This window comes from Tympanuchus pallidicinctus, unplaced genomic scaffold (genome assembly GCF_026119805.1).
Source record: "Tympanuchus pallidicinctus isolate F22 unplaced genomic scaffold, pur_lepc_1.0 scaffold17, whole genome shotgun sequence".
Classification (NCBI taxonomy): Eukaryota; Metazoa; Chordata; class Aves; order Galliformes; family Phasianidae; genus Tympanuchus; species Tympanuchus pallidicinctus.
This window is the reverse complement of record NW_026294690.1, coordinates 10,716,990-10,742,609: the sequence shown is the minus strand read 5'-3', so window position 1 is coordinate 10,742,609 and position 25,620 is coordinate 10,716,990. Positions and strand designations below refer to the sequence as shown.

The following is a 25,620-nucleotide window of genomic DNA, read 5'->3' as shown; positions in this document are numbered from 1 at the left end:
TGCAAGAGCTTTAGGAACCATGCGTATCATGCTAACATGTACAATGCTACGGGCCCAAAGCCTTCCCTTGTACGCACACAAAGCACACATGCACAGCTCCTCAGCACAACCAAATTGCCTTTTTTTTTTTTCCTTCATATTTTTCCCCACTTTTTCCACCAACTCAGAGCACAGAGAGCTGCTCCACGTCAGGCTGCCTGTGCTCTATGACAACACGAGCAGCAGCGCTGTGCTGCAGAGCTGCAACACAGGGAGGAAACCTCCACAGTCATCTCACCCCTTTCTGAACTGCCTCTAATTCGCTTTGCTCCTAAAGCACAGAACTGTGTAAAGCATGGAGCAATTACGCTCTGACAGTTTTACAGTTTATTTCCAATTAGGACAAAGCCACAAAACAAAGAAGGACGTGTTTGGGCTGTCATTCAATACCCAGCAGGGTCAGGCTCTTTTCCAATGGCAAACCCTGCAATCAAACTTCTTCACCTCTACTGGCCACGTGGGAATGATTATTTGTTTTCTTAAGGTTTTAAACCTGAGAAATTCTTCCTTTTTTTTTTTTTGTCAAATCACATCTGAAGTTTTTTCACCTTTAGGATGTGGGTAAGCTGGAATCACCAGCTGACAGCTGGAAGAAGCATGCAAAAAGTTATTTCCTCTCTTTACTTTTTGAATAGAAATGAACAAATTCAGATTATTATTACTTTTTAAAGCAGAGAATCGTTGTGCAGGAGCAGCTGTTTTTGGGGATGGCAGAGTCACACTTTGGGAAAGGGGCAACTTCCAGCTGGGGCTCAGGCTGCCTGTGCCAGAAGTAATTCTTGAGCAAATCTTCCAGCAAGCTCAAATTAACCACTGATACCAACAGATCATTTTCTGTGACTGAATTATGGAGCTTGGGGGTGAGGGGGGCTGCTTTTGTTCATTGGTTTCTCCACTGACAACTTTCTTTCTTAATCTTATCTTTGATTACAAGAAATAAAAAGGAGCTACTTAGGTTCTGACAGTTCCCAACCTTTGCTCATGCAAATATACAAATGCACAATTAAATGCTAATCCTCACCACAAAGCTTTGGATGCTGATTTTGGAGGAAACAAGTCCAAGGCTGCTGCCCGAGCCCCCTGCACTCCCACCTCCCACAGCAGGAGCCATTCTGTACTTGCACAGAGCCAGGCGTCCAACCTTGAGAATTCCTCAGCAAGGCCAAGGCCCAGCATTTTGGCACTGTATCTCCCTTTCAGTATCTCAATTTAGCCAAGTCCATTTGGATGCCCTGGAGGTCAGCACTTCCTAAGAAAGCGGTGCCTAAACCATCTCAGTTCCCATCCCAATAGCTTGGAAAGTCATATGCATAATTTGCAGCTTCGGAATGGAAGCAATGTCCCCACCTGTGTGCATGCTTATAGAGGTGGAAGATTTCATCTACTAGTCTATGTAAGAACAGACCTTTTTATTTTCCTGTTACTCAAAGTGAGCAACTTGCATTGAATCTTTTGGAAATGATTTCAGGGTCATCTTTCTTCCAAGGATATTTGAGCTGCTTAGCTAACTCAGACCACTCCATTCAATACACAGTTTATTTAACATTTTATATACACTATGGCCCCACACAAGATCCTGCAGCGACTGCAGACGTGGAAGCTAATAATCAGTTATACAAAGGGTTCAAATCTCCCACCAATGGAGTACTGCCATTGGCACAAAGTGGGAGCTTAGAACCCCAGTGTGACAAGCACAGCCTCACCAAAACTGCAAATCTCCTTGGCAAATAAAAGCAGACTTGGAGGAGACTTGTAAAAAGCCTATTGAATGGAAATGTTCGTGTGTCTTCAGAGCTGTTTGAACTGTTCTAGAGCTGAGGCAAGGAAGAGGAACAGGAACATCTGCAGTTGAGAAAGGTGGACACACAGCAGAGTGCAAACTTCTGTAGAAGATACTACCCTGACAGTGGCAAAAAAGGTTCTGCAGATACATGGGTTTATTTTTTTGTGTGTGTGTTACACCAACCATAAGGCTGCACCTTCTTTTCTCTTTCCTCGTCTCCCCAAGAACAACAGTGGAAATCAGCTTTGCTGCTCCAAGACTATTTCACCTAACTCTCCACTCCTGAGCTGCATTGCTGCTGCAGGTTGAACACCAGCACTGTTTAAGATGGTAAATACAGCTGCTACACTTGGATATTTCCATTTACTACACAAGAACAAATCCATGGTGGACCTACTATCTCACACTTCAAAAAAGACTTTTCTAAATGCATGGATCTGTTTGGACCAGATGAAAAGGAAAGCTATAGATGGAAAGGTAAATGACAACAGTAGCAACAACAATAATAGTAATAAAAACCAGTTCTATTTATGAAATCATATTGTTTAAATACCAAAATACAGAATACTGGTAAAGTCCCTTACAATAGATGCCCATTCAGTAAGATCATAACTAGTCACAGGTGAACTACAACAGACGTTTGGAAAACTGAGAAAGATCAGGAACAACTCAGAGAATCTCGTGGTGCAAATTTCTTTGCAGTTCTGCCATCTTCCATCTCAGCTCAGCTGGGAAGGAATGCTGCTGGAAATGTGCCATTTCCAATCCCACAGCAGCTGAGCAATACAAAGGTGTGTGGGACACGAAAGGTGTGCTTTTGTTCTGTTCTGCTGTCTTTACATTCAATGCTCTCATCCTGAAGATCTCTTGCCAAAACCCACACTTATTTTTAACAGTATCCAAACCAGTTCACTTATGACTAGCCATGATAACTCAGTATAAAGTTCCTCATTTACAAAAAACAGGTAAAATAAGTCACAAATGTTTAAACAATCAGGAACAAGAAATCACTTGCATTTGCAATCATAAATAGGTAGAAACACAGACTTAAAAATCATTTTTTAATAATTTTGGCAGAGGATCACATTAAAATGCAAATTTATCAATATCAACAAGAAAAGTTCAGAAACCCGATAAAAAACGTCAGGTAAAAAACACTTTAAAATGTGCATGTGCTCATTGGAACTCAGACCCCATTTTAAAACAGAAAGAATCATTTTGGAGGGGAGAGGGGAACTATTTTCCAGAAACGTTTCTTAGCTCTCTGTGAGCCCCAGCCCTCCCTTGCAGTCATGCTGACAAGCACAGCAGGGCCAGAGCAGTGTACTTGGAGATCACCTGGATGAGGTTGTTGCATACGTGCAAGACTCTCTCACATGGTACATGGAAGCAACTGATTTGAATGGCACAAGTTCACATCGAAATGGGGCTGGGTTCTGGTTCTCTGGTTGTTGTACTTTTAAAGGTGTAGTATTGGCCCTCTGGTTTTCAGCACAAAGATGCTCTCCACAAGTGGGAGATGGCTCACTGAACTCACCAGACGTTTTTGATGTAGTCAAACCATTTTTTCCCCTACCTAAAGCTTGTCTCATCTCTATAGTACAAATCTGATGTGCAAACAAATCTCATACGCAGCCATATGGCAACATATCAAGAAAATTAAATGTAAATTAAGCAGTGTTTCATCTACACTCACATAAACCATTAATTTAAACTCCCCCCCCAAACCTCATGCTTCAATCTTAACCCAGGCAAGCATGCCTGCGCACTGCAGACACTAATCGTAACTCAAAAACAAGGGTCCATGTTGAATCCCACTGAAAGAGTCATCTACAATCGCATTTCCTTGTCCTTGATGGTTAAAAGATTAAAAGAACAAAAACAGCTGTTTCCTTATTTTGCACACATCTGATGGCAAATTCCAGCCAGAACCCTCCTGGCCCAATAGAATTCCTGCTTTCAGAAAGGCAGTCGCCACTGCCCTGCAGCTGAAATCAAAGAGTTTGCCATCTCCAGCTGTGGAAAAGTTTCCTTTAAACTCCTGTAATACAGCAACCAGAAAAAAAAAAACAAAACAAAAAGCAATGCTGACATGGCTGGTTTTGTTGCTGCAACTCAGCCCTGTGATGTAAAAACAAGTACAAATTCAAAGTAGAAAAAAAAATCTTTTTTTGCTTTTGGTCCATCTCTTAACTTTAAATCATCCTTTTGCTTTTACAGTAATACCAACAAGTTATTCAACAAGTGTGCTGCTGCAGCCAGTCAGTCCATGGGACGTGAACAAACAAATCAAACCTTCTGAGTAGGAATGTTTCGAATTGGATATGTTCCTGTTGAAATGACAAGATCTGCCCTGACAGACTAAGCTGACAGCAAAATCAACAGATACAAGCTCTGCTGTTGTCACTTCCTCTAGATACCTTTGGATAGCCTAATATCGGGGTATCATGAGAAGAAAAAACCCTTCCTTAAAAATAGAATGCCCACAAGAAAAAGCTGAGTTTTGGCAGAGAATCTGTTCCCAGCACAACCTGCTCAAGTTTAAAACAGAAAAAAGACTTCTGTCCATGTCTTGGACAGTCTTCAGGGAGCAGCTCCCCATGGAAGCATCCCCCTGGCCCACACAAAGCAGCACCCAGCAAAGCTGCTGCACCCCCACTGCCACACTCCTCCCAGTGGTGTTTTCCTTATTCCTCAGGTCAACCTGGAATGGAACACAATTCCTTCGGACCAAATAAATACAAAATATTGCAGTGTTACATTTCCTTTGTTTTAACTCAAAGTCCCCTATGTCCTGTTTCTTTAGCAGACATATCCATAGGCTTTAGAAATATGTCTGCCACCCTGAAAAAGAAACTGCAATCTAACCTAATGGTGGGCAAGCAGATGGAGAACCCAGAAAGATCAACATCAGAAAGATCAACACAGCAGAAGAGCAATACAGGAGTGCAACAGCAAAGGGACCAGCATAGATGGAACGGTGTTACAATGGAAAAGGAAAGGTGCTCACCCATCTCTGAAGCTCTAAGCTGACAGGAAAGACTCCACAAAGGAGGGATCTCCAACCAGAGAACCTTCCAGAGTGGCAGTCAGCCCTTAAATGGGGTCTAAGAGAGCTGCAGCCAGGTTCCACCCCTGCTGGTCACACAGCTCAATTGCCTTCACCTGTGCTCGCAGGGCTGACCCGGTCCTTTCCCAGGTGCTCAATCAGTGGTTCAGGCTGTGACTCAGCAGTTTGCACACACCAGATCCACTGCTGCTTTAACAAACCAAATCCTTCTGTCTGTTCCCCCCAACAGAATCCAATTCCTCCAAATAAATAAATAAAGAGAATCCTGGTTACCAAACCTAGCAAAGCATTCTCGAGATACATGGATGAAAAGTACGTGTTTGCTGGCTGATATTATTATCTTCCTCACTATTATTATTAACAAGGCTATAAACAGTGCTTACGCCAGGTGTAGGTGAGTGGCTCTGTTCCTGGTGTTGGGGATGACCTGCACTGTGCCCACCTTTGGACAGTCAGAGTCCACAAAGGATTGGTGTTTTTTTTTAAATTATTTTTCTGCCCCAAACAAAGTCCAATAGTTAACATGCAAATGAGTGAGTGGGCAAACACCTGAAGCACCAGGATCACAGGTGCTGCTCTGTGCTGCTTGGGGTCAGGCTGCAGAATTCAAGCTTATCCCAGTGACTTCTCTGCTAAAGTCTTTGCTGGAACACTAAAGAGCAGGTGCTCAACCCGCCTGATCACACACAAGCAGCAGGCACTTCACCTAAACAAAAAATAATAATAATAATAATAATAAAAGAGTGAGCTGTGCCAAGTCCTGGAATCCCCTTCCTCAAGCCCTCCTCTTGTTTGTGTGCCTGGATCCCAGCTCTGTGCCTGCAGGAAGGGCTGTGAGGCTCTTCACACCCAGCTCCTCTGCCCACTCAAACACCCTGCTCCAGCTGCCCGCTGCTATCTCTATTCAGGGACTGTGCTAAACACAACTGCACCCTTTTCCCTCTTGTGACCCTGAAGCCTGTCGTTTACCACAATCGAACCAGAGGGTGGAAATACTACACCTTTGAAAATTCTCTTGAAACAGCATCTTTGTGTTTTGTTGTTGTTGTTTTTTTCTTCTCATATCTCTCAACAGAGCGCCTTTTGTGTGTTCTGTAGGTTACCCTGCTCCCAACCACACCAGCACCTAAAATTGCTTTCTGAGACTTGAATATATTGCTGGCAAGACAATCAATTCAAGTGGTAAGGTGTATAACGTTTAAGAGATAAAGATATATATATATTTAAAAAAACAGTAATAGTAAATTCCTGTAATATGTCTAGTCTGATATGAATGCTCTCCCTCTACAGAGAGACATCTGCTGTGATTACCTTACAAAATATTAAAAAAAAAAAAAAAGCACACACAAAAAATAACTTTCTCTGTGAGAAATAAAAATAAATCCTAGTGCAAATATAAAGCTCTGTAAACCTGGTCCTATGAGAATCTATGGTTAGTAAACGGCAGTTAAAGCAGGTTTATCCTCTCACAGAGAGAGCTCACATCATGGTTTCCACAATGATATGAGTTGGCTTGATCAATCCGCCATTCGAAGTTCCATTGGGGCAGAAGGGAGTGCCACTCTCTGTTTCTTTGGACCACCGATTCACTTCCTTGGGGGCAGCCACTGCTTTTATCCTCTGAAAGAAAGGGGAAAAAAAAAAGCAAAGGTTGAGAGACCACACAGTCCACTGGTCTTCCTGTGCAGAACGGAGGAGGTGGCAATTCAACCATAGGGCTGTCAGATGTGCAGGGCTCTGCAAGGGCTGTGCAGTAGTACCATGGTGGAGGTTTGCTCAGTGGAGCCTGACTCGAGGCAGGCATGTCAGAGGGCACTCACAGCTTTATCCAACACTTTGGACTTTCAGTGCTGCAGCTGCTGCTCAAGTTACGCCTCTTCTCCTTCCTCATTTAGAAACAACTCTGCTTTTTAGGCCGCCTTTCATTGCCAAGTGGCAACTTCTCTCCTACATCTCAGTTCACAAAGCAAGAATGAAATGGCATCTGAGCAGTGTTTACTCTCTTCTCTTTCCTAACATGGTCTTTGAAGAGTGCTTTGGCTACTTTTAGACTTGTCTTTCAATAGACAGGGGTGACAAAGTGGGCAAGAAAATAGACACATGAAAATGTTCTGGCCACAGCTGAAAAAGGCCATTAGCACTGGGAGGAAAACAAATTCAAGTGTTTGTGCCCTGGGAAACGTTCCTTCCTTATTCTATTCTGTTGATTTTTTTCCTAAGAGTCCCACTTTCTCCTCCAAGAATACCCTGGGCTGCATTTAAGACCATCTAATTAGGCAAAAACAAAACTAATCTGCAACCTTAGGAAGAGAACTGCTAAGTTTCATGTTTGCACAATCTCTAAAAACTTTCCACAGGAAGAAAAACAAACCGGGAGAACTGGTGCTGAAATGTGAAGGGCAAGAGTTTGCCTGTACATCTATATGAACCTGAGAGAATCTGCACTGACAAGTCTGATGCTGAACCCAGATTTTCCAAAGATCAGAAAAATCCTGATCCAGTGTTTTGATTTGACTCATTAAGAATTAAAACCAACCAACCAAAAAAAAACAAACAAAAAAACCCAAACATCAACAACCTAAAGCAACCTAAAATGTGAAGCACGCTGTCAGGAAAGTTTGACTTGCATTCAGTCCCCCAGAGCAAAAGCCATGCTTGAGAGCCACAGTCCATACTTGGATCCAAATGTCCCTGGAACTAAGAGAGCTTTCAGACAGCTGGGTTCAATGCAGGTATTTCTGTTTTCTCACTGATTTTTAGGATGGTATTTCCTTTCCCCATGGGCAGGAGAAGAGAGACCTGGCACTGACAAGCACTGAGAAGCACCTTGGACTGAGTGCTTGTCTGCACATGGAAGCAACAGCTTTCCTAGCTGGAAACTGCAGAAGTGGGAGGCAAGTAAAATCACCTGGTGTTTGTTTGAGGCCAGAAACCTTTGTGTTTGCCAAAAGGACAGGTGATCTTTAACAGTCTTATCTGCATTCACTGCAGGGGAGGCATCCAACTTTGCCCTACCTGGACAAGGTGGCAGTTTTCCAAGCACTGTGCTCATTTTGCATAGAACAGAGCAATTTAAAGCTCCCTTCCTCTTCTATACAGACTGTGCAAAAAGGCTGTGTGTTTGCTCATGTTATAATCCAACTTATCAAACCGGTGAGGAACAACAGCATGTTGTGGCCTATTTTCCCTACAAGTACCCCTCCTTCTTTTAGTAAGGAGAAGTGAGAGCTACCTCAAACAACTTCTCTTTTCCAAAGAACATGTTTTAATGTTAAAACACACTGCTCAAAGCAGAAGTCAAATGCAAAGAACCTGCCGAGATCCCCAAAGGCAGCTCTGCTCTGAATTCACTCTCCCATTTGCAAGGCAGTTTCTGACTTTAAGGGGGTGGTGGTTTCTCTTACCTCAATGAGCGACCCGTCTGATCGTATGATGCGGATGACCATCACCATAGGGATGCAGATCATGGAGGAAAGGGCAAGAACCCATCCCAGGCCGATTGCCCACTCAGGGTATGTGTAGACCTTGTTGTAGGTCAATGGTTTGTACTTGGCCAAAGAAAAGACAAAGCACCCCTGTCGGCAAGAAAGGAGAATTAAATGAGTCTCAAAAAGGGTTCAAAGCAGCACGGCTCTGATGCTATCACTGGTCCTAAGGAAGACAGGCAGCAAGAGGCAGAGTTGACAGATATATATTTTAAATGAATGGGGACATTATTCTTCCATTAAATTATTATAAGAGCATCTACATCTGCTCATAAGTAAACCTTTGCTTGGTAATAGAGTGTTAAGCGATAGTGCTGAACAGCAGCAGTACATCACCTGTCCTTTTCTGAGCTCAAACACTTGCTAAACATTACAAGGAGCTTACTTGGAATGTCCTTCCCAGCAAATGAAATAATCTACATTGAGTGTCTGCCTCAGACTGGCAGTCTTGCCTTGGGACTTTTTGTTAAAATGGCCTTGTAGTTCTATTACTCAAAGTAATGCTCTTTGGAGTGCATTACACTTGTGTGTCACAAACCTAATACATAATTTGTGTGGGCAGTCACATTAACAGACAATGTCTGAGAAGATACCAAGCCTCCAGCAGCTCTGTAAATTGGTCTCTCAATGCTACAGTCTTCACTTAAAGAGAAGCAAATAAGAGGAGGCTTAAAGCTGCCCCATCAGCCTAGGAATAGGACTCACCACACAAAGAACTGGTGTGATCACAATCCAGCTCCATTTCATCCAGGGACCAGGTCTGTATCCAATCATATCCTCAATGGCATCATAAATATTATCAGCGCCTGTATTGGACAGTGAGTATCTTGATCAGAACTGAACAAATAAAAGCCATGTAAGAACTGCAGAATTACAGCTGCCTTTCTTGGCCCCCAGGGGGTATTTAAAACAAGGGTGTCAGATGTATTGCCCAAATTACCACAGCTGTGAAGTTTAAGAAGATTTTCTCCCTCAGAAGCTCAAAGGCTGGGGGAGTCTTTGCTCCCACACACTCATTATTTAGATGCAGGAGTGCAATGCTAATCCCTGCTGCCCCTGTCATAATCATATTCCTCCCTCCTAAGTCTCGCTGAACTTGCCACAGAGATCATAGGGAGAAGAACACAACAGCAAATGGTACACCCTGCTTCTACAGAAATTGGACTGGCATAAAAAGAAAGCTTGGCTTATTCTGCTTTCTTAAGTAGATGGAATATATGAAGAATCAGGGAAACAACCAGTGATAAACACTGATCATTCCCAAGCTACGATCTCAAGGCAGCAATGAAGGCTGCTCTCAGACTTTGGTACTCAGCATCACCTAAAAAGAAGGGGACAGAATATACTTTTCTGTCAGCTTTCTTTTTGTGTTTTCTATTTGTCTGGCTTGGCCTTTGCAGACACTGCTGCTTTGAAACAAAACTCTCAGAGATGAGCACAAATTTTCATGGCTGGCCAGACTTTCAACTCTGCTGTCTAAACATAACACATATAAATGCTTAATTGTACCTTCATTAATTAGTGGTGACAAAAACATTCATTTTCGTGTGGAAAAAACACTGAACACCTTCATCCCAGGTGCACATTTGTCTCTAAGTGGCCAGTGCAAATGTATATTAATGACATGTCTGTGCTGCTGGGAGGGTGATTCTGGGATGGCTGATGATTAAACGTTTGGCTGTCAACACTCTCACTAACTCATCCCAAAGCATCAGGTGAAAGTTTTTCACTTACCATAAACCCAGGCTACAGCAATACATTCAAAGAATGCAACCCACAAAAGGCATACACCACTAGCTGCATAGTAGTCAAAGAGTTGAAAAACATACATGCCACCCTGTAACAGAGAGACACAGTGCATTAGGATCCACCAGGAAAAAGATCTGAATACTTCAAGCCCAGCCCCAGCAAAATCTGCCAGCAGACCTTAGAGACTGCTGCCTAACAAGCAGAAATAGCAAGAAAGTGGCACTGCCTTCCCTGGGGCATGTGCTTGTTTACTAGAGGAAGCATCCTAAACAAGATGACAATCAAACAGAATTAAGCCACTTAGTATAATCTACTGAGACACTTAAGTCTTTCCTTCTTAAAAGTATTTTAGGATGGTCATTTATAGGAACAAGTGACCTGAGGAAGCAGTAGGTCCTTTAACATGAATGCATCACAAGCACTAAAAATGCCATCAGAGGGTCTGCACTTACACGCTGAGTGAAAGGACTTTTTTCACTGGAATCTTTTCCTTTCTAACTCCATTTATTTACGCTGTTCTGCTCCACTCCTCCTTTAACTACACTGAACTGCGTGTGCCTGAACTTGTACTTGAAGAAGGAAGTTTGTCAGGCATCTCTGTTACAGGTGCTATTTCAATTCCCACAGCTGTCCTCTTCCAGATACAAATACTGCTCAGATTTTATTTTTAAGATAAATAACACAACAACGTTGGAACATATAATTATTTATAACAGAATCAATTCAAGAATATTTAATTGATTCAAATCAGTTGAACTAAGACAAAGTCTTTTTTCCCCTGCATGCACTGAATGGGTTCTTAATTTGCTCTACTGAAGGTTCTCCATGTGTTTCATCATTTGGAGCCTGTTGTTAATATTCACACTCATGCTGATCAGAATGAAATTAATGAGAATTCATTACTCCGTTCCTCAGATCTAGGGATGGAAGAAGCTCTCTAGATTTAGAGTGCCATTCCTCTGAGTGGCTAATTCTGATTCACAGCTAAAATAGATCTCAAAATGGCTTTTTTTTTTTTTAAAAAAAGAAGCAATTTAAGCAATTTCCAGCAATGCTGTTACATACCTCAGTCACCATAGTTAGTCCCAGAAGATAGCTAAGGAAACATACTATAGCGATGAAGATTTCCCGTCGGTAACCCTTCCTTAGGAAGGATGGGTGCAGATCAACTAATGACGTGATCTGTCCTTCAACTTCAACAAACTAAAGAGGGAAACAACAGAAAGAAGTGACTTGAAAGTTATCCGCCATGCATTTCATCCTAGCTCATAATTAAATGCTCCACAGCAAAGCTTCAATCTCAGTCTGTGGCAAAATGCTGCAGAAAATGAGGCATTTCTCTGTAACCTAAAGGTTAAAGGCTGGGGGAAGTTTTCAGTTTGGAATAAGCTTTCAGAATTGGTGTTTGTTTCCTAGCATCCTTGCAAACTACTAAAGGGGCTTTGTGGACGAAGGCCGCAAGGATAAAGGAACTTAATTTGATGACAGGAAGGCACTTATGGCTTTTATGTTGTAGCTGCTCCAGATGAATACGCAAGGCATGCTGGTAGAGAGGCTCAGAGAAAACCCTCTAAAAGCCCAAGCTGCCCAAGTTAGGAGGGTACCAATCAGGTGGGTTTTTTTTATGTACTAGAAAATCTCACAAGTACTATTTAGATTAATTCCATGGTTGGATGTAATTCTACTCCTGAATTTGCTACAGCAAATCTAGCCAAGGGAAAGCAGGCTTTGATATGAACTAACAGCCCCTCTTGCCTGAACCTGTATTTTCTGAACTGGTGAGCAGAGTTCTTCTGGCTGAGGCTCTGGGGCACTTCATCAATCACGATGGAAATCTTGGTACAGTTCCCATACAACGGCTTGGTAAGCTGTTTGCACAGGTAAAACAAAAACAAAGCCCTGAACAGGTTAGCTAAAGTCTAACCAGCTTTTGTACTGACTTGCCATTTGAAAATCACACGTAAGGTTTGTAACCCGAGTTAACCAAGTAACCAAATTTGAATAAGAGTTCAAGGTTTACTGGAAATCAGATGCATTTCACCCACTGAGAACAGTGACTGCTGAGCTCATAAAAAAATCCACAGAGATCATTCAGCACTTTCACCTGGCAAGGTACAAAAGCATGAAGAATACTGAAGGCACAGGGACACTATGGACAACCAAGACTGCCCCTGTAGAAAGGATCTTCATTTTGAGTGGGTACATTATTTTAAAACCAACCATTTCTCACAGGGAGTCTATGAACTAGCATTCTGTCAAGAACAGACATCTTTTCCTACCCAGTATCTCTTTCCTTTCACACAGCTGAGAAGTGCCTTATAGCAACTCTTCCCTCTTTGACCATGAGCTGAAACATCTTTTTGAAAACACAGTTGTCCAGCAATAACTCTGCTAGATTTTGCAGCCTCCTGTCTCGTTGTGACTTATGAAAACTGGTTTTGCTCCTAAACACAACCCTTTGGTCTGATTTGATCTTAGCTGCTCTGGCATTCCAGAAACCTGCTTGACTGCGCTCCAAAAAAACCTAACAAACCAGAGGGGTGGAGGAGAGAAATTAAGTGCTCCAATTAGTTTTAATCATTCTACGCACTGAAGAGCTTTTTAAAATTACCAGACAGCTTCCAATTTGCATAAGCACAGGCTTGCACACAGCACTGGGAACTTGTAAATTCACTTTGCAGTGATTAAAAGTTGCTCACTAGAGTTCAAAGATTAAAACAAATAGCAATTTGGGCCAGAGTATCAAAAATGTAAGAGAGAACAACTAGCTAAAAATCTATTTAAATATTTATCTTCATACAAGAGAGGACAAATAAACATTTCACCCTCAACAATTAAGTTTTTGTAATCTCAGTTCTTTTCCATTTGAGTGCAGAAAGCTGTCTGTTGCCCTGAAAACTTAAGCAATTTTGAATGTGCAGTTACTGTATAATCCTTTGCCACATATATTTCCTTGGAGTGAACCATCTAGAAATGATTTACAGGCTCCCTTGTGAAATTTACTTCAACATTCCTATAAGCAACCAGTGAGAAAAGTAACATAACTTCATGGACTAAGCTTTTTGATTTTTTCATGGTCACTAACTAATAACAGTGCGTGCAATGCAATGAGTGCACTGGAAGCTTTCTGCACCATTCAGAGACACTGAATGCACGCTGATGTGCATGATGTGAAAGTCAGAAGGATCCCAAGCTGCTTGGCACCTCTGAGCAGAAGACCTGAAAAAGAGAGTGGTTTTGCCCTCTGTTTGTGAAGCCACTATGGATACAGTGATACTGTGCTTTTTGTGCCTTGTGATGACACTGCAGTTAGAGGAGGTTTTCTGACTCTTAGTAACCTTTGAAGTCAGTACTCCATGAAGCTATTATTTCTTACAAAGCATTTCAATGGTGTATACTAACGGCAGGTGATCGCAAGGGCACGAAATACTCTGTGAACAGATTGCAGTCTTCTTGGATATAAGGAAGAAATTTCTTGTGATAAGAGCAGTGAGGCACTGGCACAGACTGCCCAGAGAGATAGTAGTGCCCTGTACATGGAGACAGCCAAGGTCAGGCTGGATGGGCTTGGAGCATCTGATGGAGCTGTAGGTGTCCCTGTTCACTCTAGTGAGGTTGGACCAGATGGTCTTTAAGGGTCCCACCCAACTCAAATGATTCTAAATTTCTAAACTCAGGAAGTTCTTCTCCAAGGTAGGAAAAAAAAAAAGGTAGGTAGGAAAAAAAACTGAACATAGCGAAAATGCTGGTATTTTGGGGACAGACTGCACTCATATTTAGGCAAGGGTAAGTCCCTCTTGCACTCAGCCAGCTCCTAATGACAAAGACTTGCTAAGCAACATCATGTTGACTACCAGTCAACAGCCACAGATCTATCACACATAGTCCCTGCACCAAAAAGCAACACAGATGAATTCCTCATAGGCAGCATTAGAGAAATTCTCCTCTATAATTCATTCCAGTATAACTGGCTTTGCCCAGTCAGCACTGAGATGAGAAGCCATGCACCCCTTACCCATGGTACTGACCTGGCTATCCAGTCCAAGCAACAGAAGCATAATAAAAAAAAGGATTGCCCAAAAGGTGGGCAGTGGCATCATGGACACAGCTTTTGGGTAGGCAATGAAGGCCAGGCCTGGACCTAGAGAAAGAGAAAATAGGAAAGGGGGAGGGGAAGGGAAGAAAAACAGTAAGTACCAGCTCTGTGGTAAAGGTAGCACACTCAAATGCAGGAATGCCTGGTTCCGTTCAGATAAATCCAAACGCGGCTGGAAATACCAGAAGTGAAACAGTTTGGCTCTTTTATCTGAAAACGAAGCACGCATGACTAAAGCAGAAACCATAGGCCAACCCCCGAGGCATTGCTAACTGATCACCAGCTTTAACATCCGTTTCAGACATGTCAGTAATGGAGGTGTTCCTACACCTGCCCACAGGGACACAGGTCAGTTTTGGGGCTGGGGGGAGAAGGGGTGACCCAGGGGAATGGCAGAACCCTCACAGCTAGCCCACGTGGTCGTGATGAAGGTGATGATGATGAAACTCTTTTTTATGCAGGGAAGGGATTCTGCTAGAAAAATTCCCAGGGGCCTTCAGTAAGGCAACCACTGCCCCACTCCAGACACAACTTCCAAAACCAGCTTTTCTAGAGCAGGGTTTGCACTCTCAGGCTGCTCCTTTGCTTCTGCAAACCTTTACTGCTGCACTGACCAGGCTAGTCCTAGTTCTATCAGCTGAGGTCCCTGAAACAAATGCCTTCTGCAGTTAGGAGTCCTGTCACCTGGCCAGCTTAGGCAGACCTGCCATAGTGACACTGAGTATGAGCAACATGACCCACAGCTATAGGATGGGTTGATGCAGTCTGGGGTCACCAGGGGGTTGGGACTAGAGCCTGGTTTCTCTGCCCTGGAAACCAAAGGCTTGTTGTTGAATGCTTTTTCCTAGCCTGGCTCTTGCTGCACCATGGACCACTCACACCCACACACCGAGCATACAGGCAGTGCTCTCGTGCTGATCTGCAAAGGATCAGCCTGGAGCTGTGTGCTTTCAGCTATGGCTTGGGAGAGCTTCTACTGAGAGAGAAGGAGCCCTCTCCAAGTGGGAGACAGGAACAAGGGGAAGCAGGCGTTTACAGCAAGCTCTCAAATTGGCCATAAAAACTGAATTTGAGGGCAGATTTAAATACAGATTAATACCCAGAAATACCTAGCTCAGCTTTAAGAAGCCTTGAAGATTTAACACTTCCCAATTTTGAAGTAGATTTAAGTAATTTTCAAAGGTAAAAATGATTTGTTTTTTTAACCGCTGCAGTGTGGGGACAGAACTCTGATCTCTGACCTGTGCAGAAAAATCTCTAAGGCTGCTCTTCCTACCTCCCACTTTTCCTTTCCAACAAGAGAGATGGAAAAAGCAAGAGAAAGAGGTAAAAAAAGATGATTTTTTTTTTCAAACTAAAGAAAACTTTAAGTCACAGAAAATATCTGAACAGAAATAAATACAAATTAGCCAACAATCAAGCAACTAATTTTATTTAAAATGAAACACTGCTAAGATTTTATATGACAGAAGATACCAAAAAAATGGTGAATGTATCAAATTGGGGGGGGGAGGAAAAGTTTTATTTTTCCCCCAACTCAGTGGCTACAGGAGATCCTCCCTCAGGCAGAACAGCTACTAGATGGCATTTGCAGTTATCTGTGCAATTATGAGACAGATGTAAAACTGCTCTCCTCAAAACCTGCTGCAATTCTGTATGCTTTGGCCATTACAGCGTCCCTGTACTGCACTACAGACAAGTAACAAGTGCCCTAATCCCTCTTGCAGCTTTTATGTTATTGCATGTGTGGTGAAGTATTTCTTTCAGTCAAACAGAAATGCAGTATAATTTAAACTGGACTCACTATGATATTTTTTGTGTCTACAATGCTTTGCTTTCTCCCTTTAAAATCAGACGTTATTTATTAAAGGTCTGATTTCACTGGGAAGCCAAAGGGGGTTTAATTTAACTCTGGTGTAAGCCTACTAAAGCCAGTGGAAGCCAGCAGGAGCCACTCCTTGCTGATGACAAGGTGTGCTGGGAACACTGCTACAAGGCTGAATTTGGCACAGGTTAAAAAAAAAAAAAAAAAAAAGTGGCCATGAGATTGTTCTGCTAGCAAATTTATTGATGTTCCCTGGATGGCAGGAGGGCAAACAAGGAGATAAACAGTGTCATGCACAGGTCACAGGGGACTTAACACTCTGGGCAGAGATGAGGGCAAGCAGCAGGCACTGCCACTGTGGACAGTATCCTCTCCCCAGGGCTAGAGCCAAACAGCAGTGCCTCTGATCACCTTTTTTTCTGACCCAAGGGAGTGGTTCTGACCTTGTGTCATGAGAAATCAAAAAAGAAAACACCCAAAAAAGAGGCTGAACCACCTGCTGAATGTCTGTGCTCTGAGAAGTCAGCCCCAGCTCCGGGATGGGGCTTCCTCCAAGGCCTGGGACGCTCGTCCCAGCAGGACTAACTGGTCTGCAGCAGCTCCACACCAGACCTCTGCTGAGGAAGGCAGCAAAGAAGGCCATGGGAAGTGGTTTGGATAATCTTGGTAATGCTTACTATCATATAAAACGTGGCTTACTATTTAGCCAAAGTTCAGCCAGAGATGATGAACAACTCACTGAACTGCTGAGGTGGTTGCAATGCCCGGCCACCAGCAACTAGGGCTGAACTGAAATGAACTAGAAAACCTTAAGGAATAAATACAAAAATAATCAAGGGACCAAAAGCAAGGTTTAGAAGCCAATCAGTGCCCTCGTCGTTTCAGCTATGAAGATGGGATTATCATACCAATCTTCTTTGAAAAATACTAGGTAGACACTAAGTTTAACATTAAAAAAAAATTAGTTAATAATGCAATGCTGCTACAAAATTGTTTGATTCTTAAAAATGCCAAGCAACAGGAACATTGCTGCCTGTTTATCAGAGATTTAATTAATCAAAATTAGCATAAGTATTGACCAAGAAAAAAAAAAAGCAACCACTTCAAAATGCTCTTGGAACTGATCCATCTAGATCTTAAAAAAAGAAATAATAAAATGTGCTGTTTATGATTCATTCAATAGGATTATTCCCTTGCTTCCTGTTTTCAAACAAAGCAATCAAGTCGGGATCAAAATAAGCATGGTGGCCAGAAGTGTTAACTAATTGCACTCGCAAGAGCTTCGCCAATTGCAACCACCCAAGAATCCAGTGGTGCCACCAATGTCATTAGTTTTTCATTAGCTTCTGTCAACTGAGATATTTTTTCTTAAAGACTTAACTCCTGGAGTCATACAATTAGGAGATACATTGAATTTTCTTCGTAAGAGCATGCTTCCAGAGAAAAGCTTTCAAATACTATGCAGGAGAATTAAAATTGAAAGAAAAAAAAAGAATGAGAAAGAAATGTCAAGGGTGCACTCAAATGATATTACTGTTGTTTGAATCCGATTAGCTTTAAGACTGCATCACAGCTGTTCATTATATTTGAGTTGTGACCATCTAACCTGCCTGTGCTGTGTGCAAGTACAATGCTACGCCTGCCCTCCCAGACAAGACATGCATGGGGAAAAAACATCATCTGTCACAAATGTCACAAGCTGGGAGGATTTAGCCTCCTTCAGCTGCACGTGCGTGGCTGAACATTCATGGGGAGAACACTTCTGAAATAATGGAAGAATAAAAGTGTACATCCAGTTTCAGAAAGAACTTCTCACAGTTACATCAACCTCATCCTGGAGCTACAGAGGACAAGTGCAGGACTGTGACAGCTAGAGTTCCTGTGGATGACATGTTCCACAGAACGCAGGAGAAGGAGGCTCTCCCATTTCTCTGCCTTTCAGTGAGACTCAGGAATATATGCATGTATGTCCCCTCTGAAGGCCAAGATAATACTCCCACTGCTGTGAGCAAGCAAAAGTAAGCTATGAAAAATGCATCAGTACTGGCTATTTGCATTTGAATGAAAATAAAGGTAGTCTGAAGAGAAAGATGGAATACATTTTTGAGTCAATGAACATTCTGGGCCCTAGATAATGGCATGGCTATCATACCTCTCATCTCAACTCAAACGGATTAGAACATTCTAGGAAATATATTCACTGCTCTGTTAATCAAGAGAGTAATTAATACAACCCCACTAACCATCACTGCCCTCGATGAAAGCCCAAATCAACAGTGTGCTTATTGTTCTGGAGATTATGGGAAATCTTGTTCTGTTTTTATTGCTTAGATGTTAGCTGATTGAGTCTGCAGAACTTTGCTCACACGCTAGGCGGCAGTGCCCACCACCACTGCCACCAATACCATCGTACCTGACTCTGCCACATCAGCAATGTTCACCCCTTGCTCTTGTGCCATGAAGCCCAGGACGGAAAAAATTGCGAAGCCAGACACAAAACTGGTACCACTGTTCAGGCATCCCAGCAGCAAACAGTCCCTAAGTCACACATATGTCATGGAGCAAGTTAATTAAAAAAAAATTAACCCATTGTCCCTACTTTATTTACATCATTTAGCTAAAACACTAAACCCCCTTAGATGGAAACTTGCCTATAGCAGTTGTATTTGTACTTGTTGTAGCTCCCCAGGGAAGTCATTGCTCCTAAGCAGATTGCATATGAGAAGAAGATTTGTGTCCCTGCATCTATCCAGACCTAAAGGGAAAGACAGAAAGACTGTTAGTAACAGCACTGCTTCATTGCAACCCACAGCACAAACACACAGTTCAAACTATACAGTATCAACAAAATAATTGATTCCAATGAGGGTGATAGCTATGGGATCAGGGAGGGTGGGGAAGAAAACATCACATTTGCAAACTTGGCTTTTGAAGGGAAAAGAGAATTGTTAGCATCACAACCCACAAGAACATCAACTCTTCAACAGTTCCAATATTCCTTCCCCAGAGAGGCTTAATATTTCTGGCCTCTTAGTCATTCAGCTGATCCTTCCTGTTGGTGCAACAATAACTGCTTCAGAGCAATAGGAAATGCAGAAGTATTTATAAAACTGCTCATTTCTGTTTTAAGTCATTTCAATTAGAATCAGCTGACAGTGACTAAACTGAGGATGTGAAAAGCTTGAGAAACACTTTCTTTTACTTTGTTTATTTTCTTAATTTTCTAGCTGTTTTTGTAACTGTTTAAATGCAAGATAAAAAGCCACAGGGGTGGGGGAAGAACAAGCAAAATACAATGCACTGTGTAAGATGCGTATCTGACCTCGGTCTCATGATTCTTTCTTCTGATTATACTTTAAAAACATGTACAGAATTAAATAACATTACAATACGAACTAGCTTAGTAAAGACATAGACATCAAAATGCATCCACTGAATTACATCTGTTCACTTCTTTCTGCAAATGCAAGCCTGCTAGCATCAGTAGAAACCACCACAGAAACAGAATAAGTGAGAATCAAGACTGCAACCATTATTTTCTCCCTCCCACCACTGCTTTCCAGAACCCTCTTGATAGGTGATATGTCCTTGGAGATGATGCTTGTGCTAGACTGAGGGAGGGGACCTGCCAGCTCACACAAATCTCTTTTACATTATCAGCTAATAGTCTGGGTTTAGGGCTAATAGTAGATTATAAAAATGATGGAGTCCCATAAAAGATGATGCATTCATAAAATATAATGTCTCCTATAAACAAGGTATCTTACATAGAGGGCATGACTAAAGAATGAAACAAATTTCCACAGTGTTCCTTTCAATTGCACTTTTTCTACTTCAGTTATTTACCTACCAGTGAAGTTTTATTTTAACCAAATACTCAGTAGGAAGAAATAGCAAGGAAAGACATTATTCTATCTCACTGTGACAATCACTTCATTATTTTCAAGGATTCCTAGTTTCCTATTTTTGGTTAGGAACAAGCATATTGCTTTGCTTGTACTTTTGGGTGTTTTTTTTTTGCATTTCTCACATGATTCCTATAGGGTGGTGTGCTGAAATGTCTCCATACTTGCCCTTTCTGAGACTCCTTATCCTCATAGCCTACAAAAATGGAGTAAGTCTAGCTGCCACTCACCAAGGCAAACTATCTTCTCTGCCCCTCAGAAAGCATTTTTCTCCACCTTATCGTATTACTTTCCCAATCTCCTCCTTCAGAGCAGTAGGTACTGAGGTGACACTGGTACTCACAGTTGCTGTTTGTTGCTCCATCTGTGAAGCTCACGTTTCTCTCCTTTGAAACTAGACTACGCTCATTAAAAAAATGCATCTCCCTTACCTTACCAACAAGAAAGCTGAGATTGAATAACAGGACAGAATTTACAGCCTCAGAGTCCTTTGACACAAAAAGAAAAACACACATGCACACACACTCATACATACATATGGAAAGATGCATTAACACATATAACAAGTGACCTTCTCAAGCAGATCTCTGGAAAATACAACCCAGCATTAATGTTCATGTTATATTTGGACCTCAAAAGACTGTGGAAAAAAATCTATTGCCATTACATCACCACCATCACCCTCCACCATCCCTCTCTGTGCAGGAAATCATCCCGCTCCCCACTCCTGGTTCCATACCTGTGGGTCAGCTAACCGTGAGATATCAGGGTAAAGATAAAACTTGATGCCTTCTGCAGCTCCAGGCAGGGTCACACCACGGATGAGCAGAACAAGGAGCATGATGAATGGGAACGTGGCAGTGATGTACACTACCTGGGAATACAAAGAAATCACACGGTCAGTCTGTGGCGCTTGATGCTACACCTCCATCAACAGGAATTCAATGCAGGGACCGTTTCTGGTTTTCTTCAGCTGTGTGACTCTGCTGCCAGCCCTGTTTGCCGTGCAACCTCACACCACTCCTACAGGCAATTCCAAGGAGCACTTCATTTGGATGAAGATAAATTGGTCCATGCTCCTGCATCTCCCTTCCCTTCAACTTGAAGGCATTAAGACATTCAGATTGCCATCAGCCTCAACAGTGGTAATTTCCAGTCCCATAACTTTTTTTTGCCCTTGCTGCTTACTCAGCAACACCATTATTGTAAACTAAGGTTCCATTCACCCAGTTTTGAGAATGTCTTCATTATCTTTAACTTCCATTCCTACTCTTTTTAAATAACAGCCTGCTTCTTAACTTTCTGCTCATTTGATGAAAGAGCCCTTTGCTTTAATCCCCAGCACGAGGGTTAATTTAGCATGCGTTTGGACAGTTCTATCTTTAGACCCACACTTTTTGACCTCTAACATCTTGTTTTCTTTGCTCACCAGTGTTTTCTCTCATTTTTCATATAACTGCTGTGTTACAGTGAAGAGCCACTACAGTCCATGAAAGGTCTTTTTTCATAGTCAGATGATCCCCCCAGGTAATTGCAGTTTGCTGACTTGATTTAAAACATATTTTTGTTTTCCACAATTTGTTTAGCTCCAGCAAAGCTCCTGGGATGCACCATTTTTCTTTTTAAGTGTGTCCTCTGAGAGTAACCAGGAGAACTCAAAGCCTCCATGGCCATAGTAATTCAATGGTGACAGACTGGTTTTGTAAAACAAAAGGAAACCTTTTCACACAGGCCTTTTTAAAATCCCTCTTTCGAAATCTCTGTGTATTTGCCCCTGACAAATAATATGCCTTACACATTCCCACCCACTTCCACCAAAGCTGATGGATTATAGGTGGTTTTCTTTGCTTTCTAATTTTTAATGTGATCCAGGCCTATTATAAATTAAAGTTTTCTTACCAGAAAAACATCCCCATATGTGTTCACAAGAGCTGAACACACAGCACTTACAAAGTGGCCTTTGCCCTCCAGGTAAGGATTCTCTTCTAACACTGAAGGAATTTTAGAGATCAAACACAACTATTATTTTTCCCCATAATTTAGTGTTTATTTGTCCAACATGCTACTACGGGATTTAAATTATTTCCCCCTACTCTCCAAAGAGCCATTAACACACTGGAACCCAGGGAAGTGCTATAAACAGTGATCTGCTAAAGTAAACTAGACTTCTCAAATAATTCAAGTGCTCCATTAGAGTTTACGGTTTACTTTTGTTTGACCCCAAAGTTAATGGAGTCAACCAGAGACTTTCCAATGGCTTTGCTGGGCTTTGGCTCCACACCCCCATGAGCTCAGGCACTGTGGAAAGGAGGCAGTGAATTCCTACTGCCAACTTTGTCTTGTAAGATGAAAATTTTGCTGGGTTTACTCGAAGTAAAACCTGCCAGTAGCTCATTTTAACAGACCTGTTTTCAACCTGTTAAATTCACAGGGATGTGAAACAATGTGCCATAGGGAACGTGGAAAATCCCTCAGAGCCACCTTAACCTTTACCAAGAAGAAACCAGGCTCACAAAAAGTACCGAGCAACGTGTGCTTCCACTCTACTGCTATGGGAGGTTTATTGTGCTCTCCTTTACTGTTAAATTTACACCATCATCTCACTTGGTCACATCAATCAGCAGGAACAGAGAAGCAAACATTTTTGTCAACATGTACTTTAGAGGTGTGGACAGAACTGGCAGGAATCCAGAACAAGGCACCAGCATGATTTTAATGAGGCTCCGTGATAAAATCACAGAAAGCAACACAGAAACGACAATAAAACAAGCAATTTAGTCAACAGTGGAACTAATAAGGACCAGCTTCGTAGAGAATTTTGTCTCCCTGTTGATTCTGCAACACAAAAGGAGATAAAACTGCAAAATCATGTGTTTTCTGCAGTTGAGGAGCTCTCATTTGCTCTCCGCTCTCAACTCCCCTAAGGTCTAACAAAAGGTGAGTTCATGCTCTAGCTTCTTCTCAGCTAGGACATAAGCAATCGCTCCCTTCCACCCAGCTGACTAGAAACGTGTGGAGCTTCACATCCTGAGACGTCCCTATCTCTGTTAATTTACCCAAAAAACTGACTCAACCAACAGGTTTGAAAGTTAGGAGGGAGACATGGCTTCAACAGCGTTTTCTCAGGGAACCAGGATTAAAAGCACTACTGTATGCAAGGGGATAACATCATGCTTCAAATTGTTTAGTGATTGGCTAAGAATGCTATAATTTGTTTCTTGCACTGGAGTAGGATGAGGTGCAGGGGTGATGTAACTGTTATCCTTTAAAGAAAAACATGACTCCAAAGTGCGCATAGTAAGCCTAAATCAAAAGAATATCCAGGATCTCTGTTAAGGACAGTGCCTGTAAACAAGCACCTAAGTTTAGTCTTCTCTGTCTACACAGAGCTCTTAAGTAAGCAAGCAGCATTTCAAAAATGCTACACATCCAGCATTTTCCACTGGCTTAAAACATCCCTACCACAGCTATGTTAACATCCACTCCATTACACTGAGAATGAACTTGGCTGGTGCGAGAGCACGGGCAGGGAGTGCAGAGCTCTGTGCATCGTAAGCCTAAGACTCTCCAAGCTCATTACGTGCATCAGTAGGATGCTTGTCCTCAGAGAAGTAAAACATGCCATTGTCTGCTTCTTGATGCCAATCCAGGAACGGCTACTTGACTCAGGCATTTTGGGCACCGGCTTTCCAGTGGCAGCTGAATCCAAATCCCTGCTGTATTCAGTGCAAAAATACAACTATTTGCAAAGAAATTATGAGCATAATTAAGAAGAACATTACTTCGTATCCTTGCCATCTACTAACTACAGTGATTATAGAAAGGGTGAACGAGCACTTACTTTCCCAGTGGATTTGACTCCTTTCCAAATGCAGAAGAAGCATATCACCCAGACGAGGAGGAGACACAGTGCCAGATCCCACTTGATAATACCAATATCTTCAATCCCTGAGGACAAGCTCAGTACATTGCGCCTGAGTGTATGAAAGGAATCAGAACAAAAGAAAGATGCATGAGCAGAGTGATACTGAGTCTTGCTGTGATGTCTGCAAGTACAGGATGGCGCTTGGGGCAGCACATGCGTGGGTAGCTCTCAGCCTTCTGCCTGCTAATTCAGAATAGCTTAAGCGAACGAAACTAAGCTCTGCATGCCTAGATCTCCCCTAGCTTTGTGGCACTCTTTTGCTTAATATGTTGCACAGCATTTCACTTTAAGCTCTTTCAGCAGCCCACAATTACCTCAGTGTGAGGTAAGAAACTATTTTGAAATCAGTGTGGCTTTTGCATTTGCTGTCTTGAAGGTGTTAAGATAAAGTCACCCCAGCACTGCCTACCTCCTAGCTCCATCACAGACATTTCTTACTATTCTACACCCATTTCCTTCTCTCCATTACCCCCCATGGCCCTGCACACAAGCACTGTCTTGCCTGCACTCAGTGACCACTTCCATACCCTGAACCAGCACAAACTATTTGCTGAACTGTATTCTGTTACTCAGGTTAATAAATAAAAAGATTCCTGTTTTAAGATGGGTCTTAAGGATTAGGGCCAGGGCCAGTTTTTTCCTTGAATTAATTAAACATTTTTTGTTTGTATGTTTCAACTAGAAAGGAAAAAATAATGAATGAAGTCACTGATGGAAAATTTGCAATTAAGTTTTTGGAAAAAAACCTGAACTGACCAGCTTAATAGGACTCAAACCTTCATCCATCTGTTTTTGTGACTCTGTTCGCCAAATTCACTTGGATTACCTGTGTGAATGTGTTCTCACATCAAACACTTTATTCTCCCTGAACGTGTGTGCATTTTGCTATGGGAAAGGACTAATGGCACCAGACAGGGTAAGTCTGCCCTAATCAGCACAGCTATTCAATAGTTATGAAAAATCCCTTAGTAATGAATGACTGGCATAGAGTTTGCAGTCCTGGTTCACCTGAGAGTAAAGAAATCAAGGAAAACTCACTGTGAATACACAAAAGAAGAAATCACATTTATAAGACAAATTTCTGCTGCAACCTCTCATGGCTTTTTAAGAAATAGATGCCAATTTTCCAATTTACAGGCAGTTCATATGAAATGTAAAAGGCAGCCTATAGAGCTAGCTCTCAGGAAGCAATGAGGAATTAACTGCAAACACATTTCGGGATAAGGATATCTATGAATGCATTCAGCTAAGATTTCATTGCTTTTTATTAGGGGAACTAGAAGTGAATGGCTGTTTCACCCAGAATATGCCCCAGCAGCCCTGCCCAGCTCTCCTGGAAGGTACCCCACGGGTCACTGAGAGCCAGCTATGTTATTTCTCTGTGGCCTGGCAGCAAGCACACAAAGTGATGTGCTGCCTTTCTCTATCTTGAATTCTCTGGTCTCACAAAAGCTCAATACCTTAAAGAATCCACTCAGAATTACCAGTGGGGTCTCAGAGTTAAAACTGTTTCATGAAACCTAAACCAACATTTTTTGCAGAAAAAGCACTCGATCTGGATTTGTAATGTCCTGAAAATTCAACTTCAGGAGGCAGCAGGATCCACGCTATGCCCATACCTCTTCAGTTTTGTTACACAACCCACTACTGCAGAGACTGAGCCAAGCTCACTCACCTCACTCACTCAACTCATTTCATACTATGTATGCATGAATTTGTTGCTAATTATAATTTATAGTCATG

At 42.1% G+C, this 25,620-nt stretch overlaps 1 protein-coding gene across 16 annotated transcripts in view; it reads right to left on the bottom strand.

Moving 5' to 3' along the window:
- Positions 1-2,328: 2,328 nt before the first annotated feature.
- The window catches only part of SLC6A6 (solute carrier family 6 member 6), a 108,093-nt gene continuing 84,801 nt past the window's right edge, over positions 2,329-25,620 (bottom strand). For 15 of the 16 annotated variants that reach the window (XM_052679185.1, XM_052679184.1, XM_052679189.1 and 12 more), the window contains 10 exons: positions 23,794-23,926; positions 20,692-20,826; positions 18,699-18,802; positions 18,461-18,585; positions 14,155-14,267; positions 11,192-11,329; positions 10,112-10,214; positions 9,083-9,183; positions 8,297-8,467; positions 2,329-6,512 (listed from right to left, as the gene is read on the bottom strand). In XM_052679185.1, coding sequence (XP_052535145.1) covers positions 6,372-6,512; positions 8,297-8,467; positions 9,083-9,183; positions 10,112-10,214; positions 11,192-11,329; positions 14,155-14,267; positions 18,461-18,585; positions 18,699-18,802; positions 20,692-20,826; positions 23,794-23,926 — 1,264 coding nt within the window. In that variant the 3' untranslated portion in view covers positions 2,329-6,371. The remainder of the gene's footprint in view (positions 6,513-8,296; positions 8,468-9,082; positions 9,184-10,111; positions 10,215-11,191; positions 11,330-14,154; positions 14,268-18,460; positions 18,586-18,698; positions 18,803-20,691; positions 20,827-23,793; positions 23,927-25,620) is intronic. The other variant, XR_008205754.1, reaches the window with a different exon arrangement.